The sequence below is a fragment of the Quercus suber genome, unplaced genomic scaffold, assembly GCF_002906115.3.
Source record: "Quercus suber isolate HL8 unplaced genomic scaffold, Cork oak 2.0 scaffold_9, whole genome shotgun sequence".
Lineage (NCBI taxonomy): Eukaryota > Viridiplantae > Streptophyta > Magnoliopsida > Fagales > Fagaceae > Quercus > Quercus suber.
The window spans coordinates 1,301,989-1,321,698 of record NW_027069475.1 but is presented as its reverse complement, the minus strand read 5'-3'; the positions used below and the strand labels follow the sequence as shown (position 1 = coordinate 1,321,698).

Below are 19,710 nucleotides of genomic sequence, written 5' to 3'. Positions count from 1 at the left end.
TCCTCTCCAAACAGCTCCAAATTTATTTCTCTTTGCCAGTACATCTTAGGCAACACTACTCAATTAAGAAAAAAAATTAAAAATTAAACCAAAAAAATAAATAATAAAAATAACCTAAACTTAATATTTTCATGTTAAATTTCATAACTGATAAGTTGGATTTACATGAAAATCTAAACCAATAAACGTATCACTAATCTGACATTACTTTATTATTTATTATTAACAACTTTAGTACTTAAGAAATTTGGTTGGATCTTAAAATTTTTATAATACATTAAGAATTAAAAAAAAAACACAATAATTAAATTACAATTTTGTAATTTGACACTTTGAAAGTATAATTTTTTTTTCCCCTAATAAAGAAAAGAAAATTCTTCCTTCTTCAGTCAAAAAGAAAAGAAAAGAAAATTAATAAAACCATAGAGAGAGAGAGAGAGAGAGAGAGGTAAAATATAAATATAGGAGAGGAGGGCCCGGAAATTTCTGACATTGGTTCGGACTTTGTTTCTTGGACGAGGAGAGGACCTTGCTCTGTGGCCTAAAACCCTGTCAAATCTCTCTCTAAAGCTTTTCTGTTCTTTGCTTCTAAACTTTGTCTTCCTCTTTGATCTGCAACTCACAAGCCATTTCTCTCTCTTTTGGTAAATGGGTTTTTGCCAGTTTGTCCTGGAGATTAATGGGGCTCATGTTTCCAGGTACTTTTTCTTATAAAAATTTGAGCTTTTTAAATAATTATTCCATCTGGGTTTCTTTTTTTTCCCTGCAAAATTTGGCCTTTTTTGGTTTATTTTGTGAGATTGTAGCTTTTGATATGAGGAATCTGCACTGGTATTAATGACTGTTTCTTACATTTTTAGCTGGGCAGTTTCAGAAAAAAAAAAAAAAATTTTTTTTTTTTTTTTTTTTTTTTTTTTTTTTTTTCATTTTTGAAAATCTTTCCTTTTTCTTTTATTTAATTTGTTCTTTTGTAATAAATTTTGTAATTTTTAGCTGAAATATTGTTGTAATGTATTTAAAATTTTCATATATAATGAAAAGAACAAGTATCGTTGAATTTAAGTTTTGTTTGTAATTTTGAGGATCTTTGTAGCTACAGTGGTGGATTTGTGTAAAGACCTTATTTGTTCCTTAAAGATGACAACATTTCACATAATTTACAAATCTGGGTTTGCAAGCATTCGTATGCAGGTTTAAATAAGAACCCATTAAGGAATGTGGTGATTTTGACACGTAAAGTTTGAATTTTTTTTTTTTGGGTGTTATTTTATTGATATTGCAGCCTGCATATTTTCAAACATTATGTGCTAAATTAATTTCCATCTGGGTTTGTATAATTAGGTATTAGAAGAAGAAATTGGACATAAGGGACAAATCCTTAGATTCATAGTGAAGGAGATTCGGGTTTTATTTGTTTGGCATGTGTCACTTAGTCTTGAGCTGAAATTTGGAAAGATGACAAGGGGAAGGATAAGGTCAAAGATCCGGCGGAGCAATCTTTACACATTCTCATGCCTCCAGCCTCAGACCACAGACACTGAGGGACCAAATGCAGTCCAAGGCTCACGGGTTGTACATTGCAACCAACCTGATCTCCACCTGAAGAAACCTCTGAAGTACTGCTCAAATTTTATATCAACCACGAAGTATAATGTTGTTACATTCTTACCTAAGGCAATCTTTGAGCAATTCCGGAGGGTTGCTAATTTGTACTTTCTTTTGGCTGCGGTTCTTTCACTCACACCAATTTCGCCATTTACTCCTGTTAGCATGATTGCTCCTTTGGCATTTGTTGTTGGGCTCAGTATGGCAAAGGAAGCCCTGGAAGACTCGCGTAGGTTTGTTCAGGATATGAAGGTTAATCTCCGGAAAGTTAGTGTTCATAAAGGAGATGGTGTTTTTGGTTATAGGCCATGGCATAAGATTCGGGTGGGAGATGTATTGAAAGTGGAAAAGGATCAGTTCTTTCCTGCTGATTTGCTTCTCTTGTCATCAAGTTATGAGGATGGGATTTGCTATGTGGAGACTATGAATTTAGATGGTGAGACAAACTTGAAAGTAAAGAGATGTTTGGAAACAACTTTGTCTTTGGACGTTGATGAATCTTTCAAGGATTTCTTGGGGAAAATCCGATGCGAAGACCCAAACCCCAATCTTTACAACTTTGTGGGTAATTTGGAGTACGATCGTCAGATTTTTCCTCTTGATCCTACTCAGATTCTCCTCAGAGATTCAAAGCTCAGGAATACAGCCTTTGTGTATGGTGTGGTGGTTTTCACTGGTCACGATAGCAAAGTCATGCAGAATGCAACAAAATCCCCTTCGAAAAGGAGCACAATAGAAAAAAAGATGGATTATATTATATACATCCTTTTCACCCTCCTTGTATTGATCTCATTGATCAGCTCACTGGGATTTGCTGTGAAGACTAAGTACCAAGTCCCGGACTGGTGGTACTTACAACCCAATAAACCTGATGGTGTATTTGATCCTACAAACCCTAGCTTGTCTGGATTTTATCATCTGATCACTGCTCTCATCCTTTATGGATATTTAATACCCATCTCGCTTTATGTTTCAATTGAGGTTGTGAAGGTTTTGCAAGCAACCTTCATTAACCAAGACATACATATGTATGATGAAGAGAGTGGGAATACCGCGCAGGCGCGGACATCAAATTTGAATGAGGAATTGGGTCAGGTAGACACAATCCTTTCTGATAAAACTGGCACTTTGACATGTAATCAGATGGATTTTCTAAAGTGCTCCATCGCCGGTACAGCATATGGTGTGCGTTCTAGTGAAGTTGAAGTTGCTGCTGTACAACAAATGGCCATTCAGGAGGAGGAGGAAGTAGACCTTTCCAATTTTCCCAAGCGGAGAGGTGGTTTACATGTTTTACGGGATAATGTCGAAAGAGCTTCTGAAATTGAACTAGAGACTGTCATCACTTCTAGTAATGAAAATGATATCAAACCTACCATAAAGGGATTTAGCTTTGAGGACAGTCGCCTGATGAATGGAAATTGGTCTAAAGAGCCCAATGCTGATGTCCATTTATTATTTTTCCGGATATTAGCAATTTGTCACACTGCAATTCCTGAGTATAATGAAGCCACTGGGAGTTTTACATATGAAGCAGAGTCACCTGATGAAGGGGCTTTTCTTGTTGCAGCGAGAGAATTTGGTTTTGAATTTTTTAGAAGAACTCAATCAAGTGTGTTTGTCCGTGAAAGATATACCAATTCCGGAGAGCCAGTTGAGAAGTAAGAATTCCACTGACCTACATAATGTAGCCCTTTTGGTAATTGTTCTCATCTACAGATATTTGTTGACTTAGCATCTTTTTACCTTTACAGGGAGTATAAAATTTTGAATGTACTGGATTTCACCAGCAAAAGAAAGCGAATGTCTGTAATTGTGCAAGATCAGGAGGGGCAGATTCTGCTTCTTTGCAAAGGTGCTGACAGGTTAGGCTCATGAATATCCTTCTAATTCTTGATATTGTTTCAGAGATACTGACAGCTGAATATATGATATAAATGGCCTATACAAAAAATCTTCAATCAGCTTCCATATGGCACCAAGGGTTTGTTGATTTTAAGTTTTGTTGAGGCTAAACTATATTTCATTTATCTACCTTTTGAATGCTTTATGCAATAAGAAAATCTAAAGCCTGAAAATTCAGCATCAAGCTTTATGTATACTTTTTGGATCTTCTACTCCTCTCTTTAATATAGCGGGAGAGAAGAACAGTTGGTTTTAGGCTCTTTAACACCCATGCATTCTTCCCTGCACTATGCAGCATCATTTTTGATCGACTTTCAAAGAATGGAAAAATGTATGAGGAAATCACTACCAGGCATTTGAATGAATATGGAGAAGCTGGATTGCGTACATTGGCACTTGCTTATAGAAAGATTGAGGAGTCCCAGTATGCCACCTGGAATAGTGAATTTCAGAAAGCCAAAACATCTATCGGGGGTGATAGAGAAGCAATGCTTGAGAGGGTATCAGATATGATGGAAAGAGAGTTGATACTTGTTGGTGCTACTGCTGTGGAGGACAAACTGCAAAAAGGGGTAGACATAATAATCCTTTTTAGCCAATATTTTTCTCTTTTGGTTTGCTTTTACTTAATTGCAATATTCTCCCTTTTAGGTGCCCCAGTGCATTGATAAACTTGCACAAGCTGGTCTCAAGATTTGGGTTTTGACAGGAGATAAGATGGAAACGGCAATCAACATAGGGTCCGTATCTTTCGAATTGATTAGAAGGCTCATCTTTATGCATAGTACTTCTTTTGAGGAACTTACAGAAAGCAGATTTTTTATTGAGAGATGCTCCAGACAATAAATATAATGACTGTTTTGTTCGCATGATGCAGATTTGCCTGTAGTTTACTTCGACAAGGAATGAAGCAGATCTGTATAACAACGACAAATTCAGACGCATTAGTCAAAGATGGCAAAGAGGTAATTTCCTTTGAAAATGAAATAGAGGAATTAATTTCGGAAAATTGCCTTCATTAAAGGTGTTTTTTGTCACTGAACAGGGTGCAAAAGAGAACATTTTGAATCAAATCACCAATGCCACTCAGATGATAAAGCTGGAGAAGGACCCACATGCTGCATTTGCACTGATTATTGATGGGAAAACTTTAGGCTATGTTTTAGATGATAATATGAAGCATCAATTTTTGGGATTAGCGGTTGATTGTGCATCTGTCATATGCTGTCGTGTCTCTCCCAAGCAAAAAGCAGAGGTAGGATCTTTGTTTCCTGCGTGTCAACATTGCACTGTCTTCAGATATTTTGCTTTCTGATTTTCAATCATCAAATCAGTGTCACTCATAAATGTAGACTTATATATGTGCTGTTATGTTGGGATCTGTCTTCATATCTTCAATTTCTTGACACCAGGTAACCAGGTTAGTTAAAGAAGGAACTGGAAAAACCACCCTAGCTATAGGTGATGGTGCAAATGATGTTGGAATGATTCAAGAAGCTGACATTGGTGTTGGCATCAGTGGGGTTGAGGGTATGCAGGTTGGTAACATGTCTGACTGGCCCTTTCTGCTTAATGGCTCTCTAAATGCATTTGGTACATTCTTTTTTCGGTTCAAGAATTCATACACATTTCATCTGTTTCTAAAATTTGTGAAAATATAAATGTCATATAGCTTTATTGTTTCTGATTGCCAGAATTTTATGTCTGGCAAAAATTTAATTTAGGTTAGCAAAGGTACGACATCATTCTTGTTTACAATCTTCTGTCTCAAGTTGGATTCTAGACAGGAACATGGTGTCAAATTTGCTTCTGTTTACCAGAACTAGTACTATCCATATATAAAATAAAAAATTAAATTAAATTAAAAAATTTTTTTTTTTTGGATCATGATAGGTAACGTATTTTTATTATTTCTCTCTCTCGGGAGGTTTGGCACACCCCTTAGGCAGGCTCTGTCTGAATGTATTTTCACAGATTTGGGTGACCAAATCCACACTTAAATGTCCAATTCTAAGTTTCTTCTTGCTTATATTTGACTGTTTTCTGGGACATTGGACTATTTGCTAGTTAGCTGGTAATGATTAATGCTCATCGTTGTATGGACTATAGAGGCATGAGATGTGCATGAGGTTTTCCCTTTAGAAGGATATATTTGCACTCGTTCTTTGCATTGAAGCTCATAACTAGTAACTTTTTGCAGGCTGTGATGGCTAGTGACTTCTCCATTGCCCAGTTTCGGTTTTTGGAGAGACTTCTGGTAGTACATGGACACTGGTGCTACAAGAGGATTGCTCAGATGGTAAACCATCTTGATGTTTGATTATCATTTATTTTCAACTATGCATGCACACTTGCACACTCACAAACATATGCATCAACAGAAATGAAGATGCTGTCTGCTTGTGCTTGTTTTTTATGTAATTTATCCTCATTTTACCTGGGATCTTTTGCATTCAGGTTTGCTATTTCTTCTACAAAAATATAGCATTTGGTCTTACCCTCTTCTACTTTGAGTCATTTGCGGCCTTTTCTGGACAGTCAATTTATGATGACTGGTACATGCTATTGTTTAATGTCATTCTTACCTCATTGCCTGTCATTTCACTTGGAGTTTTTGAACAAGACGTCTCTTCTGAGGTCTGCCTACAGGTTAGTATATTGGTAACACCCAAAGTGGTGCTTCCTCCATATTCCAGTTATCCCTGCTGTAATACTTACACATCCACCATGCTTTTGCAGTTCCCTGCACTATATCAGCAAGGACCGAAAAACCTGTTCTTTGACTGGTACAGGATACTGGGTTGGATGGGCAACGGTCTCTATTCCTCCCTCGTTATTTTCTTCCTCAACATTGTCATATTCTATGATCAGGCATTCCGTGTTGGAGGCGAGACAGCTGATATGGAAGCTGTAGGTACGACAATGTTCACTTGCATCATCTGGGCTGTTAACTGCCAGATTGCACTCACTATGAGCCACTTCACATGGATCCAACACCTCTTGGTTTGGGGCAGCATTGTCACATGGTACCTGTTTCTCTTTCTCTATGGCATGATGTCACCGCTTATTTCTGGAAATGCCTACCAAATTCTAGTTGAAGTTCTTGGTCCTGCTCCTATTTATTGGGCAGCCACCCTTTTAGTAACAATCACTTGTAATCTTCCTTACCTTGCCCACATATCTTTCCAAAGATGTTTTAATCCAATGGATCATCATATCATCCAAGAAATCAAGTACTACAAGAAAGACATTGAAGATCGACGCATGTGGACTAGGGAGCGATCCAAGGCTAGACAGGAAACCAAGATTGGGTTCACAGCAAGGGTGGAGGAAAAAATCAGGCAGTTGAGAGGGAGGCTACAAAAGAAGCATTCTTCGAACTTGGGTGCATCATGATCATGTTGATGATTTTATCAGTTTTGAAAATTTTCTTAGGGTTTGTAGCCATTCATAGTTTTATAAAGTGGCCTTTTTTATAATTTTTTTTTGTAATTTTAATCCAGTTTCATTCGTTATAGAAATGTATTAGAGCTTTGTATGTACAACATTTATAGAGATTTATAGAGTTAGCAGCTTGTGAAGATAGAAACTGGAGTCTGGTCTGGGTATCATGCACATCACTATTGGCTGTAATTGGCTTCTTTACAAATTCTAGATACATAACATCCTATATTTGTTCAAAATACTCTTTCCGAAGTAGGTATTGACTTACTCTTGTACATCCCGTCACTCGTCTCCTTTATTCACTTTTACAAAGGCTAAAGCACCTATATTTGGCCGTACAGCTGGAGAATTTTCAATGACTCAAGCATACTTGTGCTCAAGTTATGGCAAAAGCATATTATGTTTTGGGTGTATACATCTAGCTGTCTCACAACACGTGTGACCCACTCACTAGTAGTGGGTCTCACGTGTTGTGAGAGGGTGGGTGTATACACTCGAAACATGATATATCCCCACTAAGTTATAGGGCTATTTAAGTGACAAAATATCTACTTTTGAGAAACGAGGTTGTTCAAAACTCTTTAAGAACATAATTATTCTTTTGAGTGTGTGTAGTTTTTCATCTGACAAACACCAAGTTATTATATGGAAAAATCTTTTAGGGGTGATTCCAACATGTTGATTAAAAGTTTTAAACCGAGAATCTCATGAATATCATGAAGTCTTAAAAATTACTAAACTAACCATTTGGAGTTAAGTGATAAATACTCGGATCAACTCTAAAATGACTTAAATGCTAGTGGGCTAATTCATGGGCTCAACCTTTTTGGAAGGGCTTACATGCATTGAAATCTGTTAATTCTATCTCACCTTGTTGTGTGCATTGAGCTTTGTTTTGTCATCTGACTGGAAGGAGTCCAATCTCCTGTAATTTGGGTTTTACTTATTCCCTTTGTATGGAGGTATGACCTTAGTCTCTCTCTCTCTCTCTCTCTTTCTGTCAAGTTTAAACCCCTCAATTTGATTTATTTTTTATTTTGTGAGAGAGAGAGAGAAAGAGAGAGAGGGAGAGATGGTTAAAAGGGAAGTATCTAAAAAAAAATTGAGGGGCTTAAGCTTCTTGAATGTGAATAAAATGATGATGATGAGTTACAAAATCCTAACCGGAAAAGAATACTTTGTTACAGAAAATTATTACACATGATGCATCACACCTTTAAAATGCTAAGAAGTTCCTCTTGCAAGTCTATGAGTTTAATCAAGTAAGTTCAAATAAATCCAGTCAACAAAAATTAGTTAATTATAATTTCTTGGAGAGAAGAATGGGACCAATTCAATCTCTCATCCACAATTGTCTGTTGGTCATCAACCTTTGAATTTTTTACCAACAATTGACATGTTCAACGTCAATCAAGTCATTATTATGACATTAACCAATTCTTATTAGAAAGTTACATGATTCAACTTCGATTTTTTTTTTTTTTTTTTTTATCTACCCTGTTTGACCAAGATTGCAGTTGATTCAGCTTGGGTTAGAGACTTGGAATTTTATGTATTTGTGAAATATTTGAACATTATCTAGAAATTTTAAGGAGAATATTGAAAAGACGGTAATGCCCTAGGATGCCATCTAATTAAGAAAATCATCACAACGAGGAGGTGCCGTGCAAATAAATCATGGTATGAATGTAGAGTAGATATAAAGTTGACGCAAACCTTAAACTATTAATCGCATGAAACATGTGCAAGATTCAATCTAGAAAAGTAAATGATTTTTAAGTTTTTCTATGGTTTCCTTACTCCTTAGGGACTTTTTAGATTTTAAAAAAAAAAATTTATGTGATCAAATTCATGCCTGTAATGCACTAAGAAATTTAGGGCACATGTAGTTAATGAGGCCCCATTAACTTTTTTTAAGATGAGAACTTTGTCCAAAGTTATACATATCAAAATACATCCTTTCATAATCAACTACATTATTTAATATTAAATGTGTGCATGTAATGCACTAAGAATTTTAAGGTGCATATATCAAGGTGCAAGGTTAAATAAATAAATAAACTACAATGACAAATGAAAACAACATCGTTTGATACATAGTATAGTATATATTTGGATTAGCTATTTGAAAACATGTGTTCGGAAGAAAAGAAGAAGAAAGTGATTTTTAAAAGAGTAGTTACTAGTTAAACATTCAGTAAACATAAAGGAAAGTGTTACTATCATTAAAAACTATGGTGCAAAGATAGTTTAGCTTTAAAAATGACAATTTTGAATAAGTACCCGATATGTTACAACTTGAGAATACTGCTTTAAGAAAGATTTTGTCTGCAAATAACCAACAAAAGAGAGGCATTATTATTATAGATTGGTGTTATTTGTATAAAATGAATGAAGAGAGTGTGAATCATCTTCTTCACTGCCGTATAGTTTATGAGATGTGATCTATGGTATTTTGTTTGTTTGGAATTCAATAGTTCATGCCACAACAAATTTTGGATTTGTTAGCTTCTTGGCAAGATAGTATTGGCCAACATTGGAACATAAGCATTTAGAAGATCGTTCCATGTTACTTAATGTGATGTCTATAATAGGAGATGAACTCTAGAAGTTCTGAAATATACGAACAATTGATCAATCATTGAACTTAAATTGTCTTGGGCAAATTATAACTTACCCACTTGTCGTTGGTTGAAATTTAAGTTGTTTATTTGTGATTTAAAATTTGACACTTTACCCACTTAATGTTTAACCAAAATTTAAGTTGATTACCTATGGTTTGAAATTCCATGATACAAGTGTTCTAATAGATAGTTTTTTATTTTACTTGATTTTGTATTTTTATGCTTTTTGTGTATCTAGAAGAAAGACATAAAAATGAAGTAAAATTATATATTTAGCTCTGTTTTTAACAGAAGTGGGTTATAGAAATCTAACTGAGCTAACCTTAAGTGGGTATGTCAAATTTCAAATCACAAGTAGACAACTTAAATTTTGTCCAAACCACAAGTGTTCTGATGGATAGTTTTTTATTTTACTTGATTTTGTATTTTTATGCTTTTTGTGTATTTGGAAGAGAGACATAAAAGTGAAGTAAAATTATATATTTAGCACTGTTTTTAACAGAGGCGAGGTATAGAAATCTAACTGAACTAACCTTACGTGGGTATGTCAAATTTCAAACTACAAGTAGACAACTTAAATTTTGTCCAAATCACATGTGGGTAAATTGTAGGCAACTTAAATTTTATGCTTGATTTTTTTTTTTGAGAATCCATTCTATGCTTGATTGAACTAAAATCATTACAATCTTTTCTCATATATTCTTCACTAGATTTGTTTAATCATTGTAATTTAAGATACATATTTTAATCCCTCCCTATTGTATACCCCTTTAGAAATTGTCATTTTTCCGCCCCCCACAAAATCACCCCTTGCTTTGGTTTTCAAAATTCTTTCTTTTGTCTTCTTTTTATTTTATATTTTAATCTTTTTGGGTTAGAATAACTCAATAGTGATAAGAGTCATTGGTTTATCAGTCACCCCAACCCCAAAAAAAAGCACTGTATCCGAATATTCCAAATCACCAACTCACCAAATCACTATATATAAAATTCATAAAAAAAATAAAAAGTAAATAAAAAAAGTAGTTCATATATTTTTTCAAAGCTAACCACACTAAGCAACCAATAAAACATCGTCGTTTTAAAAAACACCTTCACACAAAAACAACCATATTTTACTGTCTTTTTGATGATTACTAATATTATTAAAAAAAAGAAAAAAGAAAAAAGAAAAAAAAAGACCCTTTGTCTTAACGATTCAATCAAACTCTCTCTGTTGTCTGAATGTCTCAAAAACACACAATGCCTCCTCTCTCTCCTTCTTCTTCTTCTTCACTTTGATAATTCCAATTTCCAATTTTGCCCTCACTCTCTCATCTTATCTTCATCTCTGTCCTCCCCACATCTCCGCCGTCGATTGCTTTTCCCATTTTCCACTCTCTGGACGGCCCGGATTGCTTGATCGTGGATTCTCGGAGCTATGGAGCCCCGAGTTGGAAACAAGTTTCGACTCGGCAGAAAGATCGGTAGCGGATCGTTCGGAGAGATCTATCTCGGTCTGTACTTTTATTTTTTTTGGGCTAAAATTTTGACTTTTATGGATTTTTTAGCTTGTGGGTGATCTTAATTTTGTTTAAAAATTTAATCTCTTTTTAATCAGGTACTAACATTCAGACCAATGAGGAGGTTGCAATTAAGCTTGTGAGTAATTCACTTTTGACCTTTTTCTTTTAAAGCTTTGGAATTGGTTGAATTTTGGGTTTTTGGAATTATGGGTTTTAGTTAAAATTTGACCCCAATTTTAGCTTTTTGTGTTTATGTGCTTAGTTGGGTCTAAATTGGTTTTTTTTATTAATTTATTTGGGAAAAGTAGATTGCTTGGTGGGCTTTGATTGTGGTTATAGTTTTTCTGAAATGACTGAAATTGATTAATTTGGATGTTATTTTGTTGGGTTTTGTGAAAGAGTTAGAAATGGGGTTTGTGTGAAAATTAAGTATTGGAAATTTGATGTTTGTTTTCGGAGTGTTGGAGTTGCTTCGGTGTGGGTTTAGTATTGGGAATTTAAGTTTTTACTAAGTCTGGTTTTGTTGCTTTTTATGCTGATTGAAGTTTTGGTTATTGCTTAGCGGTTAATGTTGGGTTAGATATACATTGTAGAGTGAAAATGTAATGCTCTTTTGGAAAGCTAATGTTCTAGCATGTGTAAATTGTAATGCTTGTAGTGTTCTACGAAGGTTTAGTTTTGAGAACTTAAGTATTTGCTAAGTCTGATTTGCTGGGTTTTAAGCTGATTGTAGTTTCAATTATTGCTTAGCTGTTTATGTTGGGTTAGTTATACATTGTCAAATGAAAATGTAATGAAATTCTGGAATGAGAATGTTCTAGTGTGTGTAAAATGTAATGCTTGTAGTGTTCTGCAGAGGTTTAGTTTTTGATAATTTAAGTATTTGTCAAGTCTGAATTTTTTTGGGTTTAATGCTGATTAAAGTCTTGGTTATTGCTTAGTTTGTAAGATGCAAATGTAATTTGAATGCACATGTAATAGCATGTGTAATTTGTAGTGCTTGTAGTGTTCTGCAAAGTTTTAGCATTGAGAATTTAAAGAATTTGCTAAGTCTGATTTTTTTGGGTTTAATGCTGATTAAAGTTTTGGTTATTGCTTAGCTGTTTCTGTTGGGTTAGTTGCAGATTCTAGAGTGCAAATGTATGTTCTAATATACATAATTTATGATACTGTTTCTTTACTTCGTGTGCTTGTAGTGTTCAGCAAAGGTTTAATACTGAGAATTTATGTATTTGCTAAGTCTAATTTTGTTGGTCTTATGCCGGTTAAACTTCTGGTCATTGCTTAGAAACGGGTCTGTTACATTTGACACCTAAACATTCTAGAATGCAAATACAATGAAATTTCGGAATCTGTCCTTGCTAAGCCTGATTGTTGGGCTTTATGCTGATTAAACTGTTGGTTGTTGCTCGGCTGTTTCTAGCTACATTTGGCACCTACACATCCTAGAAGCAAATAAAATGAAATTTTGTAATCCATGTATTCCAGCACACTTAATTTGCAATTACTATTTCTTTTCTTCATGTGCTTCTTTTGTTCTGCAAACGTTTAGTATTGAGAACTTAATTATTTTCTGAGTCTGAATTTGTTGGGTTTTAAGCTGATTACGCATTGGTTAGTCATGTTTTTGTTGAGTCAGTTACATCCAACACCTGCACATTTCAGAATGCAATTATTATGAAATTTTGGAATGCATATTTTATAATATGTGTAAGTTCTAATAATGCATATTTGATTCAGGAAAATGTCAAGACAAAGCACCCCCAATTACTGTATGAATCGAAGCTGTATAAAATACTACAGGGAGGAAGTAATGACCTTTACTGCTATACTTGGTGCCTTTTGATTTTTTTGCAAATTCTGGTGCTCATTTATTAGATATTTATTGGTCGGCAATTTTTTCCTATTATGGCAGCTGGAATTCCGAATGTGAGATGGTTTGGCGTTGAAGGAGACTACAATGTTCTTGTGATGGATTTATTGGGACCCAGTCTTGAAGATTTATTCAACTTTTGCAGTAGGAAATTGTCCCTTAAGACCGTACTTATGCTTGCAGATCAGATGGTAGGGTTCCTTATTGCATTTTTATCCTTTTTGAGTTCACTTTTATTCAAGTTTTAGTTATCTCTTGGAAATCTAATATTGATATTCCTGTCAGATCAATCGAGTTGAGTTTGTTCATTCCAAGTCATTTCTACACCGAGATATAAAGCCAGACAACTTTCTTATGGGTTTAGGAAGGCGTGCAAATCAGGTTTTACTGTTGAACACCCTTCTTTTATCAATCAAGTGATATATACTTCTCTCATGTTTTGTATTGATGCATTACTTGATATCTTCTTTCATGTAGGTGTACGTCATTGACTTTGGTCTGGCTAAGAAGTATAGAGATGCTTCAACCCATCAACATATTCCTTATAGGTTAGTTTGTTTGGATTAGCTTTTAATTGACATTGATTTACATATTCATAGGAAAAGAGGAAACAAAAGGATAAAGCTTAATGGGGTTTTACCTGTATGGGTTACTTATTTTATTGTGCTTGGTTGTCCTTCCCTTGTTTGTTACCATGACTAAGATTTCTAGGCCATTACTGATTTTTTTAATATTTTTATCCAAAAATTTTTCAGGTAGTTTTTCACTCTCTTTCATCAATTCTGACATTCTCATATACTTTGCAGAGAAAATAAGAATTTAACAGGAACTGCAAGATATGCGAGCATGAATACTCACCTTGGCATTGGTATACCTATTAATTTTATTTTTCTGGCTTCTTTTTGTTATCAATTTTTAGTTTACCATTTTGTGTTCATAAATGTAGGTGTCAACCTTTGTAGCTAGCTCTGACACCCCCCCCCCCCCACTCTGCCCCCCCCCCCCCCCCCCCCCTCTTTCCTGCCCTCTCTTTTTATCTTTTTTGGTCCTGTGTATTTTCATTTTTCATTTTTCTCGGAATTATGGTTCTGACTCTTAGCTATGTTGCTCTTTTGCTTTGTAGAACAAAGCCGCAGGGATGATTTAGAATCACTTGGATATGTTCTTATGTATTTCTTAAGAGGAAGGTGAAGATTCATTTGCACCAATGTTATCTTATACTGTTCTTTCATTCCTTTGTTTGTTTGGTTATAACCGTCTATCTTTATAGTCTTCCTTGGCAGGGACTGAAAGCAGGAACTAAGAAGCAAAAGTATGAGAAGATCAGTGAGAAGAAAGTTTCAACTTCCATTGAGGTAGAATCATGTCTTAGGATAGCGTTCTGATGTCATTTATGTATTCAGTAACATGAGTCTGACTGCAAAAGTTACTGTTTCTTCCTTAGGCTTTATGTCGTGGTTATCCCACAGAATTTGCTTCATACTTCCATTACTGTCGTTCTCTACGATTTGATGATAAACCGGATTATGCGTATCTCAAAAGACTCTTCCGTGACCTTTTCATTCATGAAGGTTTGAACTTTAACATCATCTGTGCTGTTCTTAGACATTTCATGTGCAAAAATAAGACAGCAATGCTCTCAATTTTTCTGTTATCATTGTCAAATATTCTCACCTGAACGTTGGACTTCAATGTCTTCTATGCAGTTAGATGCTTTACCTGATCAACTGATATGACAATAGTGCCCCCAATTCACTAAATAATTAATAAATAGTCTCAAAATTGGAGATTCATTATTCTTTCTTTGACTGCAGGCTTCCAGTTTGATTACGTGTTTGATTGGACCATTTTGAAATATCAGCAGTCCCAGATTGCCACTCCACCTGCTCGTGTTCTTGTAAGTGATCAACCTCTATGGCTTTTGGTTTTTAGCTACTGGTCTGAAAATTTTTAGTATGTTATTTCTTTCATTTATCTTATTACAGGGTCCTGGTGCTGGACCCAGCTCTGGCATGCCACCAATAGCTGCAAATGCTGATAGACAATCAGGTAATTCTAGTTGTGTTTCCGTAATTGTGTTTGCTTTAATGTATTACTTCATGCAACTATTTTTGAATCCCCCTCCCCCCTCCCTTCATACTTGGGTTGAGATTACTGAAAGGTCTTTTGAATGAGTTCAAATTCAAATACACAACCTACATATACTTTTGCAATCTGTTATTTTAGTGCAGTATTTGGGATGTCGTTTCACTATACATATTTTGAGGATGAAATGTTTAATATGGTTAATTATTTAACTTCATTGCAGGTGGGGAAGAAGGTAGACTTACTGGTTGGTCATTGTCAGATCCCTCTCGCAGGAGAAACTCTGGGCCAGTTGTGAGTGCTGGAAACCTTTCTAAACAGAAAAGTCCAGCTACGAATGATCCAATTTCATCTAAAGATGCTGTGGTACTTGATTTCTGACTAAATCCAGATTTAAAAGTTTTCAGTCCCCTTGCTCATGCTTCTAAGTTAACCAAGTTTATTATTTTGGAAAGTCAAATATCATACCTTTACTCATCATAGCGCAGTAAACCTGTTCCAGATGCCTATGATATCCTTTAATGTATTGTTATTTCTAGGGTGTTGGGTGACAATTTTGTCACTGATTATTTAGGCAAATTGATAGTAAGTGGAGATGATAAGCTTGGGTCTGAGAGATTGATTCGTTTAACCAGTGGACTAGATTTTTTATAGAAACAACTTCAAAACATAATTTTTCTCTTGTAGGGTCTACTTTTCCCTTTTGATGAGTGAAAATATTTATAGAAAATGTGAAGCAGATGCAAGGAAGTACACCAGAATTGTATTAGAAAATAAAACCAACATTAAAAGAAAATGAAAGATTACAAAGTCTAAAAAAGGCAAAAATGAATGGGAGTAGTTGTCTCCAGTCTCCACTCTGCCTCTACTACCATTTGCATAAAGCTTGCTGAAAAAGTTCCTTTGAGATCCAACACATTACACCCCCTCTTCCTTCAATCTGGGCTTTTGCATTCCAGCTAAATATATACCTCTACAAACACAAAGGAGCTGCCTTATTGGCTGTAGGTTGCCTGTTCGACCAAAGCTTCCATGCCTTTGAAGCAGCATCTTAAGGATTTATTAACAACCCACTAAACCTCAAATACTGAGATTTCGAGCTTTTACCACTAGGAAGGTACTGGATAATGACGTATGGGCCAATTACTTCTGATTATCAAAATTTTTTTAGTGAAGGATAAAACAAAGATGAGAATTTCAGTATAAGTGTATAACTTATTAAAACATCAGGCGAAGAATAAAATGAAGGCATCACAATGTGTGTTTTTTTCACCAAGGATACTAGGAATTTTGCAAGCTTGAATATTTTTTATATGTTGTTATTTTACCACCGGTAACTACAGGCCTATTTGGATAATCCTAATGAATTCAGTGTTTCCTTTTGCGTCAATGATATTGTATTTTCGTTCTAGTTTTTTTTCTCAGGACTTCTTGTGTCCTTGGGTTCATGCAGTTATCAAGTGCTAGTTTCTTGCGGTCAAGTGGATCATCAAGGCGACCTGCTGTCTCTAGCAGTCGTGATGCATTAATTAGCAGTGAAGGTGACCTTTCTCGCCTGAACACTACGGATGCAAGCCCAGGAACTCTTCGTAAGATTTCTAGTGGACAAAGAAGTTCACCTGTTGTATCATCAGAGCACCGTACATCTTCCGGTAGAAATGCCTCACATGCAAAGTACTTTGACTCCACTCTTAGGGCTATTGAGGGTATGCACATTAATAATGATTAGAGGGTACAGTATTATCAGCCCACCCATTTTCATTGCCTTGAAGCATCTAGAGGGCAGGGGAGGGTACAATCCGCACACAACACCTCCTCCCCTCCCCCAATCCAATTCTCCCCCTTAAACACAACAAAAGAACTGCATTGTTGTTGTATTTTTTTATAATGGTTTCCCACTTTGCCTTTGTTTTTCGTTTTATTTGGTTGTAGTTCCCTTCAAACCAAAGGCAAAGCTCAAAATACACAAAAACCAGTGCCTTATGGTGTGTAAATAAGCGTAGACAGTAATGTTTTAAGGTTTTGATACACAGACAGTGATCTGGTGTGGTTCCACATTTGGTTCCTTATGTAATATCTTTCAATACAAGTATTAAGTATCCCACTCTATGCAAGTATTTTAATCCTTAGATGAAAAAGAAAAAAGAAAAAAGAAAAAAGATCCCTATCTCAAATCCTTGAATTGGGATTATCTAAAGCTTAAATTTTGATGTATTTAGCTTATCAATGTTCATATCAGTTATTATGCTTTTCCTAGTTTTTGTGCTAGATCCATGTTTGAAGCTCAATACCAAGAAAAATTTAGGTCCAAGTTAAAACGCTTTCAAAACAAGGATCAGAAATGCAATGCTGATCCTGCAATGGCAAACATTCCGTTCATAAAGATCATGTAAGCCTCATTGTCACAAGTAACCAGGTTATTATGAGTTTTGATGGCATAAAATTTTCTTAAGTTTATTTAAAAAATAATAGTAATAGATAAGAATCTATATGCGTTATATACAGAAATTTTTTTTCTATTCCTAGTAATTATTTCTCAGCTGGACTTGGGCAGAATGTCATTACAATAACAAACTTTCTGTTCTTCATCATTAATATGTTTGCTCGCGATAATTATGGCCTTTTGGTTTTGGGAGAAAGGATGACTGCATTACTTTCTAGTGCAGTAGTGCTAGTACTCAGTACTAGTACATATGAGACTAATTATTTGATTAGTTATAAGTATTCCACATCTATTAGTCTACAAAATATGAATTAGTGGTGCTAGTTCTAATACATATGGCCTTTTTATTTTATTAAGGGTAACAAATTGCAAACATAAGATAGAACTTAAATTTACAAATATAAATTGTCAAAATTCATCAAAAGTGTTGAAATTTTCCATCACTTGGTTGAAGCTGCAACTATTGTTGTTTATAATAACAGAGCATGTGTTAGGAAATCAGGATTGAGGAAGAAGCTCATATTAAAAGAGAAACATATGACACAAATTGGGATTTGGGGTTGAATTTATGATAATTTTTTTTATCGTTTAGGTAGCTTATTAAAAAACTTAGGCTTTGGACCTTGTCAAACAAAGTTTGGATTTTTTTTATAAGATCTAACTAAGATCTGGGGTCACTGGACGTATGTGATTTAATTCACATAGAGTACTAGATAATCTATTTTTTCGAAAATGTTATGCTAACTCTAGTCCAAATGTCTTGTAACTCAACTAGCATTTTTTTTTAGTGTGTGGAGGCAAAACAATAATAGCCTTTAATGTTACAAAATTTTCTTTTAATCGTGCTTTTGTATTATTTCCTTGCTCGTCATAACAATATTAATCTCTTAGTATTTAATACATACATTTACTATGAACATCTCTTTCATGTGATCAAAGCCTATAAACGACAAATCTATTATTTATATAAATTTTAATGTAAAATATTGGTGGAAATTAAAAATCGCAAAGAGAATATCAATTCTATTACCAAGAAGTTCTGTTAAATTTTATGTTCTTCATATTTCACTTCTTTCACATTTTACTTTCCATGGTGGATGAAAGTAGTAGTTTCTAGAGAATAAGTTTTCTTCCATTAAGGTATTAAGCTGTCTGTAACAAAAAAAGCATGCCACATCCAAAAAATAGAGAATAAAACACTCAATAGGACCGGCAAATAATAAAAGAGAGAATAGGAACACCATTTCTTAAAGATGATATAGTAGTTTAACTATTACTGTCACTATGACTTAAGAAAATTCAAGAAGAACAATTGAAAGAGAAATAAAATTTGAATTGATTAGAAACAAATGAAATATACAACTTTTTTTTTTTTTTTTGATGAAATGATATATACAACTTAATTTATCAAGAAACTACTTTTGTATCTCTTAGAATTTAAGTTATTACAACTCTTAACAAATTTATTCTATCTGAACTTACTGGCTGACTGTTGAAATTAGCTACTGACTGAACCATCTGACTTACCTTATTTATTATTGCATTAATGGCAAGCCAGAAAGTTGGAGTGAAGGCCTTGCTGATGGTTAAGGATTTAGTTCTTTCGAATGTCATTTGTCTCATTAATTAAGAAAATAAAATATCATTATCAAATATGTTAGATATCATTATCAAACATGTTAGGATAACTGTAAAATATGAAGCATGTTAGGATAACTGTAAACCTTAAAAGGAACTATGTAAAATATAGAACTTGTCTAGCTTAGCTCAAAATATATACCCAACCATTTTATAGTGATTTTCCTAGCACTCGCACTTTCTTGTTCGATAATTTCCTTATCTTTAGTATTAAAAAAAAAAAATGAAATATAAATTTTATTAATATTATAATTGTTAGAAGCCAAGGCAATCCTTCAGTATATTAAAACAACCAGAGATCAAAGTTGCACCGCATCTCTAGGCATTTGTTGCAAACTGGGCTACATGTCCAGATACTCGTAGGTTTATCACAGGATTTTGTATTTACTTGGGCGATTATTTAATTTCTTGAAAATCTAAGAAACAAACTATCGTATTCAGATCCACTATTAAAGTTGAGTATCATGCCATGCATCTTCCCTTGGTGAATTGTCATGGCTAATGTATCTTTCGAGACTTTCTGGTTGAGTACACCTACGAGCTACTCTTTTCTTTTCTTTTCTTTTCTTTTTTTTTTTTTTTTTTTTT

General features: G+C 34.5%; 2 protein-coding genes across 3 annotated transcripts; both read left to right on the top strand.

The window, feature by feature from the left end:
• Positions 1–469: 469 nt before the first annotated feature.
• On the top strand, positions 470–7,193 carry LOC111997485 (probable phospholipid-transporting ATPase 4). Of its 2 annotated transcripts, none has more exons than XM_024029581.2 (11): positions 470–698; positions 1,342–3,266; positions 3,360–3,470; positions 3,806–4,082; positions 4,162–4,250; positions 4,388–4,475; positions 4,535–4,765; positions 4,923–5,048; positions 5,711–5,809; positions 5,968–6,159; positions 6,250–7,193. In XM_024029581.2, exons 2-11 carry the CDS (start codon positions 1,456–1,458, stop codon positions 6,904–6,906), a joined length of 3,681 nt encoding a protein of 1,226 aa, XP_023885349.2. In that variant the 5' UTR covers positions 470–698; positions 1,342–1,455; the 3' UTR covers positions 6,907–7,193. The 2 variants fall into 2 exon arrangements, with proteins under 2 accessions (XP_023885349.2, XP_023885350.2); XM_024029582.2 differs by having other exon boundaries at positions 471–698; positions 4,556–4,765.
• Positions 7,194–10,755: 3,562 nt separating this feature from the next.
• On the top strand, positions 10,756–17,148 carry LOC136068892 (casein kinase 1-like protein 2). Its single transcript, XM_065776718.1, has 14 exons — positions 10,756–11,074; positions 11,179–11,219; positions 12,824–12,893; positions 12,999–13,147; positions 13,242–13,337; positions 13,434–13,504; positions 13,763–13,824; positions 14,080–14,143; positions 14,227–14,311; positions 14,401–14,527; positions 14,771–14,853; positions 14,942–15,005; positions 15,265–15,407; positions 16,495–17,148. The coding sequence occupies exons 1-14, from the start codon at positions 10,999–11,001 to the stop codon at positions 16,768–16,770; spliced, it is 1,407 nt and encodes a 468-aa protein (XP_065632790.1). The 5' UTR covers positions 10,756–10,998; the 3' UTR covers positions 16,771–17,148.
• Positions 17,149–19,710: the final 2,562 nt, after the last annotated feature.